Source organism: Peromyscus maniculatus, chromosome 5 (genome assembly GCF_049852395.1).
Source record: "Peromyscus maniculatus bairdii isolate BWxNUB_F1_BW_parent chromosome 5, HU_Pman_BW_mat_3.1, whole genome shotgun sequence".
In the NCBI taxonomy this organism is placed as follows: domain Eukaryota; kingdom Metazoa; phylum Chordata; class Mammalia; order Rodentia; family Cricetidae; genus Peromyscus; species Peromyscus maniculatus.
The window spans coordinates 27,211,159-27,222,530 of record NC_134856.1 but is presented as its reverse complement, the minus strand read 5'-3'; the positions used below and the strand labels follow the sequence as shown (position 1 = coordinate 27,222,530).

At 50.3% G+C, this 11,372-nt stretch overlaps 1 protein-coding gene across 9 annotated transcripts in view; it reads left to right on the top strand.

The window, feature by feature from the left end:
• The first annotated feature begins 262 nt into the window (after positions 1-262).
• Znf827 (zinc finger protein 827) overlaps positions 263-11,372 on the top strand; it is a 172,854-nt gene continuing 161,744 nt past the window's right edge. For 2 of the 9 annotated variants that reach the window (XM_016006201.3, XM_016006194.3), the window contains exon 1: positions 266-877. In XM_016006201.3, coding sequence (XP_015861687.2) covers positions 835-877 — 43 coding nt within the window. In that variant the 5' untranslated portion in view covers positions 266-834. Of the gene's footprint in view, positions 878-11,372 lie in introns of all 9 variants that reach the window. The other 7 variants (XM_016006207.3, XM_016006225.3, XM_076571956.1 and 4 more) reach the window with 5 other exon arrangements.

Genomic DNA, 11,372 nt, shown 5'->3' with positions numbered 1-11,372 from the left:
GGTTAGTGCAACCTATTTCCTTAAAAAAAAAATCTGTAAAATAATGTTTTAAGAGCGGGGGGGGGGGAAACTTTTTCACCCCCCCTTGATTGGGCGACTAGCGGGATAAATTTGAAGAAGTCCATCCCACCCCCGCACGCGCGCCCCCCATTTGTTCCAGACAGAGCAGTTGTAAATGCGAGGCTGAGTCCGCCCTGAGAGCCTTAGGGCACCTTCCTCTTTGCTGTGTGTGTGTGTGTGTGTGTGTGTGTGTGTGGTGCGCGCGCGCGCGCGTGTCTAGCTCTCTCTCTTTCCCTCAGTCTGTGCCTCTGTGTGTGTGTGAGTGTGTGTGTGACAGGGAGAGAGAGAGCGCGAGAGGAGAGCGAGAGAGCGAGCTGCGAGCTGTGCTGCCGCCGCCGCTGCCCTTTGATCCCGACATTAGTGTTAGGGGCTCGGAGACACAGCGCGCGGCCATAGACACCGCCGCACCGGCGCTCATTTATTTATACCTCCCATCACACGCGAGCACCGGACACACACACACCTATTAGATCCGTTTCCATTGAAGACTATTACGCTCGGGGACAAGCCAGGTGCACGACCAAAAAATTAAAAAAAAAAAAAAAAAAAAAAAAAAAGGAAAAAAAGAAAGAAAGAAAGGAAAGAAGAGAAGAAAACCCCTCTTCTGGCTCCAGGAAACAAGCTTCAACCCATTGCACACACCGGAGAGAAGGGGTTTCCCCCTGCCCGCCCCCCAGCTACCTCCCCGCTCCTGCCAGTGTCTGCTGTCTGCCCCCACGGGGGTTTATTTGATCTCACATTAACCGAGGAGGAGAATGTGAGAAAAGGGGGAAAATGCCCAGGAGGAAGCAGGAGCAGCCCAAGCGCCTTCCCTCACGTAAGTCATCCCTTCTCCACCTCCTCTCGTGCCATTTTCTCGCCCTCCCTCTCCTCTTTCCCCTCCGCAGCCTCGGCCGTTGTTTTCTGCATTAGTTTAGGGTTACAGAGGTGAAACTGACAAAGACACAGCCCGGGTTACTCCTCGTTTAGGTCTATGCCGAGGCAGCCATGTTGGTGATGATCAGCCCCGTGCCCTTTCTATTCTCTCTCTCTCTTTTTCTTTCTTTCTCTCGCCCCCCTCTTTTTTTTTCCTTGAGATCGGGCTTTTTTCCCCCTTTCCCTCCCCCTCCCCCTCCTCACTCCGGGTTGCGGGGGAGGGGGCGAGAGGAGGGAGGAGGGGAGTAGTGTGGATGCCGGGTTTTTGTCGCGGGTGGGGGGAGGTGGGAGAGGTTGCAATCTTGAAAAAAGAAATTCCGTGTGGATCCCGGTGCCCGAGGGTGCGGGGTCGGGGCGCGCGCCGGGCCGGGGCCGTGACATGGCGATTGGGGGTGTCGGGGGCGAGGGCGCGCGGCCGCCCGCCGGGCTGGGGACCGGAGAGGTCGGTCTCCGGCTAAAGGTTGCGCCGGGGTGGGTCGGCCGCGGAGCCGCGGGCGGCTGGAGCTGGAGGCGGAGGTGGAGGCGGCGGCGGAGGGGGAGCCGGGGGCGGCCGAGGAGGGTGTGGGGGCGCCGGGGGGCGCGGGCGGCCGATCGGGGGGCGAGGCCGGGCAGCCGAGCGGATGTGGGGTGCGGGAGCCGCGCCGAGGCTGAGGCGAGGCAGCCAGGGCGGCGCGCGGCGCGCGAGGTCCCTGCAGAGCCCAGGGGAGGGCGGAGCAGGGCTCCCGGCCGCAATAAAATGCGGGGTCAGGCGGAGCAGACGGAGCCGGGGCGACGCGGGCTCGCAGACCCCCCTCCCCGGGCAGCCCGAGCAGAGTCCGCGACTAAAGTGCATCCCAGCCCTCCTGGCCGTAGCCACACACGCCAACTGGAGACTCGCGCCGGGCTGCGCGGCCGGGTCCCCGTCCCCTCCTCCACCCGCGCCTCGGGTCCCTCTGCGCCGCCCTCCCGCTTTTCTTTGCGAGACTCTTAACTTTTCCCCCACTCCCTCTCGGGCTCCCCCCTCGTCCCCCCCAAGCTCTCTCCGCTCGGAGTGTTCCGAGATGCTGCTGAAGCTAAAAGTGAAGGAGAAAGAAGCAACTAAAAATATCCCCCCGGGGCCGCCCGGCTCCTTGAATGCAGGGGAGAGGGGGCAGGGGAGAAGGCGTGGGGCGGGGTGGCGGGAGGAGGGGACGCGGGAGGCGCCGGAGGGAGGGGTCGGGGGAGACGGAGGGTCAGTTTCTCCTCTCCCCCCTCCCCCCCTGCGCTGCTCCCCTCTCCTGGGCGGCTTGGCGCTGCTCGGAGCCCGAGCCTGCAAAACCCGGGCTGGGGGCGGGAGTGGAGCCGGAGCGCCCGCCCGCCCGCCCGCCCGCGCGGGTGTCAGGCCGACGTGGTCGGTCACCTGAAGTTCACGGAGGGTGGGGGAAGGGTTAAGGTTATGGTGTCTCGGGCTGTGTGTGAGCGTGTGTGTTTCCGCCGCAGACGGGCGAGCGCGATCGATCTCCCCCTCGCGAAACCTCCGCGGCGGTGCCCACGCGAGGGGGCCGCGGGGCTGCTGTGGCCCGGGCGGGCGCGGAGGCGCCCGGGCCGTGGCCGGAGTGGCGAGCAAGGGCACGCGCGGGCAGTCCGCTCCGCAAACATTCCTCTTTTCTTCCCCCTTCCCTGTACGCAAGGAGTCGACGCACTGGGCTCGGGTTGTGCTTTTTTTCCCCTTCCTTTAGGGAAAAAAAAAAAAAAATGCCCCCGTGCAGTCCTTTCTTCGCCTGCCCGCTAGAGGTTCTGAGGATAATATCACATATGTAATATATATGCACATAAAATCACTCGCAGGCGGCTGCGTGTGTAGGAAAATTTTGTGCGAGGAGGAGGAGGAGAAGGCGGCGCAGTCAGGGCGGGCGAGGCGGGAGGCTCAGCGCCGCGATTCACAGAAAACTCGCAGCAGTTGGTGGAAGTGTGCGTGCACATGGCCGGCCCGGGCGCCCCTCTACTCGGACGCGCGTGGGCAGGGAGGGGAGGCTGGTGTCCCGGGCGGGCCCCACCGCGGGAGGCTTGCCCTGCTCGCACAAAATGGGCTTCAGTGTTCTCTGCGAACTTGCCCTTAGATGGCAACTTTGGGAGCTGATGAGCTTGTGTGCGAAAACCAGGGCGGTGAGGTTACTTGGTCATTTTCCTTTCTTCTCTTCTCCCCCTGCTTAAAAAAATGTTGGCGGGGTTAGCGGGAGGGTGGGAGAGGAGAAGGGATTTATCTGTTTCGGCTGAGGCTGCTGGAACGCTGCTCCTCCCGTGGTGTGCAGTGCAGTCGGGCAGCTGCAGCCTGCCCTGCCGGTGACCTTGACCCTGACCTCCTGCGACTACCCTTCAGTCTGAGAGGAAATTCAGGCTCCATTTTAGCTCGGGTGTCTGGTGGGCCTCTCCTGCGGGTTGCTGCCTGTTGATGAAGTTGTTATTTTGAGAGTGGGCTCCCTCTTCGTTCTCTGATTGAATACTGTTATCTACTCACTTAAAAAAATCGCCTCTCTCTTGCAGTCACATTAAACCACTTTTACCTAAGTAAGAAGCAATTTACTTTTGGAAGCCCAGTAAACGTTCCTGCCCCACCCCCCTTCTTTTTAAGGGAAGCCTTAATTTGTAAAGCGTTTCCGCCTCTTTTTGCATTGAATGGACTTTTTTTTTTTTTGAGGATATGTGCTGCCTTTTCTAAGCAGGGTTTACACGTGTTTTATAAGCAATTTACATTTTCACTAAGAGCAATTTCTGGGCAAATGGTGTATTTTGCAAGTCAGTCATAGTAACCCAGGGCTTGCTAAGAGCCCAGGGAGGATCCCAGGAATTTGAAAGTGATATGTAGGCATAAGGCGTACTGACGGGTAAAAGTGAATGTTAATGTCCATCTAGTACAGAGTATAGTTGTAGATCTACGTCCTAGTTTTCAATACTGAACTGTTATTTGTGTATGAGAAAGGGCCCCTTCCCTGGGAGAACTGTGCTGCATCAGGATTAAAGTACAGTTGAGTCCGGGCATTCACAGTGCCTGGTAGAAGTCATCTTGGAGTTTTAAGAGGTTATATAGTTGTTTAGATTTAAAAGTTGGCCCTAAAAAAAGTGATGTGTCTTGTGGCTGAGGCAAGGAAGTGATTGAATGAATGACCTGGAGAAATTTAAATTGCTTCTAAAGCCCCAGAACCCTTTGAGCAAATGCAGAAGTTATTAAAGCCACTATTTGTATGTTGATTTTAAAACTGAAAGCACCTGTAAACATTTAAGAAATGCAGCATGTGTGTGTGACACACACACTTGTGTACACACTCACACCTGTGCTGTTAGAATTCGTAGAACAGTTGAAATGCTTTCCACGTCCCCAGCACCCCCTCTTCCTTTGTACCCCAGCAGGATGGCTGAAGAATTTTAGAGCACGCACAGCTGCCACTTAGAGGTGTTTTCTGTGAGTGGAGTCTCTTTTTCACATTAAACAATACTGTCCAGGAACAGTCTGGCCCTGAAAAGCCCACTGCCTTCCCACTGGACAGCGCAGACACCAGGGAACCTGGACGTTCCACCCTAGAGTGGATTAGTCCTGGAAATCCAAGCGAGCACTTGGTATTATCTGATACCAAGTCTGGGGTGAGCCTCGGCTCCTGGCACGGAGTACTAGCAATTCCCCAGCCTGGGCTCGGGCCTGCTAAGGTTTCCTGGTTCCCTCTGTTCAGCTAGACACCCCTGGGACTGTTCAGAACCGAATTAGCTTTGGAGATGGGCGAGTCTTTAACCTGACACCCCTAACCTTAGCCTTGGGTTTCTGATTTAAAATTCTACAGTCATTTCCTTCTGAGCCTCAGAAGTGTGGTGTGTGTGTGTGTGTGTGTGTGTTACATGGGCCTCCTCATGCATACACAGAAAAAGTGGCGTATATCTACATGTCACAGAGAAGTGCTGTAGTAACTTGGAGTTATCACTCAGCCAAGATGTTAAGTCTATATTATATTTGAGGGGTAGATTTAAAGATAATTATTCAAAAATAAAGGCCTTGTTTCTTGGCTTAATGCAGTAATTTTCATTTTGGGATTTCAAATGTCTCTCAGCTGCTACTGATGGCTCTTTCACAAAACTTTTTTCATTAATAAAGTCCAATGCCAGTTCAGAAGAATGGCCTACAGCTCCTTTGAGATGACCCAGGCACTCACCTTCATCAGAATCCCAAACAGCGTAACTTAGGCAGCTCTGTCAGTCTAAGGCTGGGAGGGAAGCTGCGTGGCAGACTGGGATCTTTCAAGCTAAGAGGGAGGCATCAGGAAGGTGCTCTAATGCATTTATTGCATCTCTATGTCCCTTACTGGTAGTAACCAGCACTTTAAAATTCCCCCATTAGCATCCATTTACCCATCCACACATACGAGTTTAGATTCTGTCATATTTATCATTGGGGTTTGCCTGGTACCTGCTCCCCAGGGGGAGAACAGAGGAAAAGTTAATAAAAGAGTTGTTTCATTATTCCAGTGTTTCATTGTTTACTCAGTTGTGGGTTAAGATTGGAACAGGTTACTGTGTTCTTCATTAACAAAACTTTAGCAAACTCTGCTCTCTAGTAAAACTGAGGAGCAAAAGGAGTGGAAAGCGACTGGATCCTTTATTTTTATGCTTTTATGAGTCAGTTTCTCTGTCTCCGTCTGTCTCTCTGTCTCTGTCTCTCTGTCTGTCTGTCTGCCTCTCTGTCTGTCTGTCTGTCTGTCTCTCTGTCTCTGTCTCTCTGTCTCTGTCTCTGTCTCTGTCTGTCTGTCTGTCTCTCTCTCTCTCGGTGTGTGTGTGTTCAAAGGAAAGAAACTTGACTCTGCCTTTATTTCTTACTAATCTTTGTAATGACCAGGCACTATGACCTGACTTAACCCACGGGAACTTTTTCGGCCTGCAGTAGCCAAGTGTTTTACAGCTCTCGCCAGACAGGTCTAATGATTCTGGGGAGTCTAATGATTCTGGGGATCACGGCTCTCTGCCCCCCAAAGCGGCACCCGTGCATCCCTAAGACAGCAAGGGGACGACTGCAGGGTCCCTGTTAAAATACAGAAGGTGGCTCGAAGATCACATTCCCTCTAATGCTTCAAAATAGTTTCTAATAAAAAAATTGATTTTTAATTTATCTGTGCTGCCATCTCGCTCTCGAGATGACACAGCAGGTGTGAGTTGACAAGTCTCTCGCACAAAGCGTTAATGCATCACGCCGGAGAAGTCTAAATTGGACAGCTTTCTGCTCGCCTGAGTGCCGCTGCACATTTTGTAGTTGAGAGTCTTTGAATGGCTCTGTTAGGGAGTTCCAGGGCGGTGCAGCTCTGCTTGGAGGGACGTGCAAAAATCAGACGGACACGGTTGTGTTCTCAGAGGAGAGTGCACTGGGATACCCAGGCAGGTTCCTGGGGTCAAAAGTTGGTTCAAAAGATCAGGAGTCTTATTAATTACTATCAACCTGGATTTGTAGATAAAGCTAGATTAGAAATATGCGGTACTGGACTGGGCTGGCAAACCAGTTTATTTAATAATCCTAGTAGTTTGGGTTCAGATTGTGTCTGGACACATGAAGTTTTACAAAAGGAAAAAAATTCGGTCATCCATGGTACAAACTCTGTTCCCTCACATGTAGATTGGATGAGCCAGTGTCCTAGGTGATTGGGATTGCTATAACAAAATGACTTTGGTCAGATACTTTATTAAATAACATGATTTTTTTTCATAGTTGTTGAGGTTGAAAAAGTTCAAAATCAAGGTGACCACAGATTCAGTGTTTGTGGTAAAGACTCCCATCTCTCCAACAGTGGTGCCTTCTGGTGTACTCACGTGGTGGAAGAGGTGACTGAGTTGCCTGGGACCTCTTTTCATCACGGTTGTGCCCTTATGACCTAGTCACCCCACAAAGACCTTCCTCCTGACACTGTCATACTGGAGATGAAGTTTCAATACAGGAATTGTTTGGAGAGGGCCAGGGATACAAAGATTCAGGCTATATATAGCCCAAGGTCTGAAGGAAACAATGGAGACACCCACATTGCTGCACTGTGTGAGGCTTGCTTAGTGCCTATGACTAGTCACCAAGGCCATCAGCAGGGGCTGAATGCGCCATATTACTGTGATGAGGTTAGTAGATCCCATAGCCCTCCTTTGAAGGATCCCCTGTCCTCCATTCTCAATGGTTAAATCTCCGATGGAGTACTAGGATCCGAGAGGCAACCACACACAGCGTGAGGGTGCTGATCTTCCTATTCTGAGGGATAGATTAATAATTTTCTATAATTTAATCAGACTGGTGGCAGATCAAGGTAATGATAGTATGACCTACAAAATGGGAATTTTGGGTGTGTTAAAGGATTTCTAACATGAGAGTTTACAAGGCTGTGGGCTTTGTGGTAAAGGAAGAGAACCTGGGTTTTTACTTATTGGAAATTAATCCAGACAGGGTCTAGTTATGGTAAGAGAAGCGCGCGTGCATGCGTGGGGGGGGGGGGAGGCGCGCGCGTGTTCCTTTGACTTCATTACTTATTTTGGCCCTGGTAATGTACCCATCAAAGTCCCATTTGGGGGTTCTGTGAATGCTCCTGTCCTCCCACCCACTCTTCCCTGCCTCCTCCTTTGGAAGGTGTAGCTTAGTAATTCATACCATCTAGGGCTAAGTGTACAAAACGCTTTATGGTTCATGGTAGCCGGATGTCTTCTGTCATATTTTATAAGAAAATAATGCACAAAGCACAGACCTTGGAAACCGCTGAGAATGCTTGATGGGCTAGGCTCCTAGCCGCTCTCTCCCTCCTGTTGGCAAGTTTGGGATTTCTACCCTCTGTCTATAAATTACGTTTTTATGGTACTGGAGAACAGTGTAGGGTAGGAGTGGAGGCCTGTCTGAGAGTTCTTGTCACCCACCTTGGGTAGAACTGGTGCAGGTCCGAGGGAGTGTCGTAGATTTCAATCAGACTTTGTTTTGATACGAATCTTAGGCCACATGGGTGCATATTGCTGTTTATTTTCTAAAAGTCGGCAACACACACACACACACACACACACACACACACACACACACACACACACACACACACTGTACCGTGGCTAACTTTATGAAGTGCACAGTGATACCCACCCGTACTCTCAGGTCAGAACGAGGCTGTTAGCGATGCTGCTTTTTCAAATAGTGACCTAGGATTACATTAAATGTAAGGTGACCAGGGTTATAGTAAATGCAAGTGCCTAAAATGAAAGAAAGAAAGGAAGGAAGGAAGGAAGGAAGGAAGGAAGGAAGGAAGGAAGGAAGAAAGAGAGAGAGAAAGAGAGAAAGAAATAGTTAAAAAAAAAGTGCCTATGTGCTTAAAAAGGATATTTTCTTCAACTGTTCAGTCCCTTCTAATTAAAAAAAGACAGCTTTTTCCACCAAAGTTCTGCTCTGTGGCTCTCACATGACCAGGTATTTATCCTTTGCCTCTATTTTAAAGAAAAATCAAGGCATTGAAAGATGTAGCTCAGTGGTGGAGTCTTGCCTGGCATGCATGCAGACCTGGGTTCAATTCCCAGTGCTGGGGAGGGAAAAGCAGATCCTGTCCATTTCTTTACCAGGAAAGGAATAGACTCAGGCCTCTGAGCTTGTGAAACCAAACCCCGATAACGTCTGCCTTTTCCTGCTAATTCCTACACAGGTCAGAAAAGTGGCTCGACCCCATTAGAAGCGGGGTGTGAGGGAACAAAAGAAAGGTGAGAGAGAGGTGTGGATCTCGGGGTGAATTGTTTTGAGTGCTCTGAAGAAGCTGGCCTTCAAAGGGGGCTGAGGAAGGCAGGGAGAAAATGATCTTTTACCTGATTGATCAGCAGTACTCAACTTATCTGAGCCTTTGAAACAAGCTACTGTACTTGTGGAGGATGATAGATTTTTCTCAAGTTACGGAGACTGGTGGTGGGTTTCTCTTGTTTTGTAATGAGAGAGAAAATACCCTGTGACTTTGGCCTCTTTGCCTTTGCTGTGCACTGTGTGAGTAAAAACAAAGGGCTCATGTGCTTTTGAAGTTCACGGGGTAGCGGTCAAGTGCACAAGCTCTCTTGTGCTGGGCTGTTCAGATCCCAGCTCTGCTACTGGCTAGCTGTGTGACCTTGGACAAATGACTTAACTTCTCTGTCATCCAGTCTTCATCTTTAGTGATAACAGTTCCGTGTCTTCAGAGTCATCATTAGGATCATTTAAATACATGTAAATATTATATGCATATACAAAATCATGCCTAACGAGTGCCTGCTACATAGAGTAAAGCAAGTAGAATATGCAGTTAAGCATAGGAAATGTGTTTGTATGCTTAAATTGTGATTAGCCGAAATTCTGATCTTGAACTTTATGGCTGTTTCTGTGTTTTTCATTTTTGTCCTGTTTTTTTTTCATAGCTCTCATTAGTGGAGTGAGTAATAACAATATAATATGGTAAAGTTCATTTACGAGGCTATTATGGAAGGTCTGGACTGACACTTATTCTGTAGGCCAACAATATTATAATAGACTGTTGCTAAAGGAATGAGTTCCTTTGTGCATGTGATTTGGCTGGAATCATATCTAAGTTGTGCAATAACTGTATGAATTATGACAGGATTTCACTCAAAGGTAAGGACAAGGAATCCTCTTACAGTGACCGACAGTGAAACTGAGGGGAGACTAGGTGTTCCGTGAAGGTTTGTTAGTCATTCACTCAACAGGCAATCTGCGGGTCAAAATGACCGAGAGCAAATTGACACTGGGTTTTCTGTATGTTGAATGGGTCATAGTTCAGAGTTCACACAAATCAGAGACAGTCTGCTGTCCAAGAGAGCATATCCCATGGATCTTAAAGTCTTGAGGGGTGTGAGTATGTTGCGTGATCGTTCTTGTTGTAGGTCACAGACAGGTGCCACACTAGTGTGTTCTGCTCTACACAATATGTTTAAAAACTTCAGACAGCACTTTGGAAATTGGAGATTTTACACACACACACACACACACACACACACACACACACACACACACAGACACAGAAAAAGCCCTATTTCCAGCTTCTTCTGAACACTTGGAAGAGCAGGCAGCACCGGCCCACCTCCCCACATGGCAGCAATCTGCTGTAGTCAGTGGCGGCTGTCTCCTTCCCTGGGCATGTGCTCGTCAGTCTGCTACAGTTCCTGCCACTCGGCCACCATGTCCCCATATGCGTGTACACCTGCCCACCTCCCCCAAGCCTCTTCCCCTGCCATCCCTGAAGGCAATTGGATTAGGAACTGTTCTGCATTCTGAAGCATTTTCTGATCTTTTAATTTAGCACTGTGTCAAAGGTACTGCGAACCATATTGCAGGGTGGAGTCCAAGAAGCACCACAGGTAGGGTCCAGAGCCCGGCTGTGCTACATTTTAGCTGTGACCGTATAGGAGTAGTGGCTCTGCCTGTTTTCCTCACTTGTGAAATGGTTGGAAACAGTTCTAAGAGGGAACGGCATGAGCTCTTACAAATGAATTTTTATATGCATGTCCAACATGTAGTATGTATTCAGTAAATGCTGTTGGCACTAACACACCTGAGATGTGTACTCATTCCAGCTGAGGGGCTCTGGGATTTCTCACACTGGGCTTGGATAATCTTGCTGCATTTCCGTTTCACTGTTGGGCACCTCAAATCTGTGGCTGCACATTAGACTTGGGTGTCTAGAAGACACAGACACCCCCTGACTTAATTCACTTGGCTTGGAGGCAACCTTTTTAAAATTAAATTCCCCAGACATCTGAATGAACAGCCAGAGCTGAGGATTCCTGAATTAGCCAGGACTGTCCCACTCTGGGATGATGTCATCTCAGCCACCAAGACATCAGACGCTGAGTCCAGGCAAGTTAGTGACCATACTTTGTTAGATCTTAAAATCGGGGCTTGAGCAACTGGCTCCAGCTTGTCCAGGCTGGTCAACAAAGGCCTGGGGAAGAACCTGCCCTGGTCAGAAGAATGGACTCGGTGTCCTCTCTCATGTGTGTCCACCCCCACCCCCAGACCACAGCCTTCTCACTCTCTCTTCCCACCAAGAGTCTCCTGGGCTCTGTGGCCTTGGAAAAGTTAATTCGCTTCTGTGTTGCTCAAGTAATTCCACCTTGTAAAATGGCTAACACTATGTTAACGTTTTGTTTATCTTGTGCTTTGGTTCCGCTGTGTCGCTGGTATCTTCTGCATGTGGAGCAGGGGGAGAACAGCCGCCCCCCGTTATTGGCAGAAAGGGAGAAACTGAGTCAGAGAGAGAAAAGCAGCTCCAGGCTAACTGCATCCGTGCTGCCAAGGGCAGGGCCCTTTGCTGGGTTCAGGGAAGCCGAGGGCCGTGAGATCTCCCTGGGTCTGGTCGCTGTTTGAAAGTGTCACAGCGGCTCAGAGGTCATGTCCTGTGTGGTCCTCAGGTGCTGACAGAATG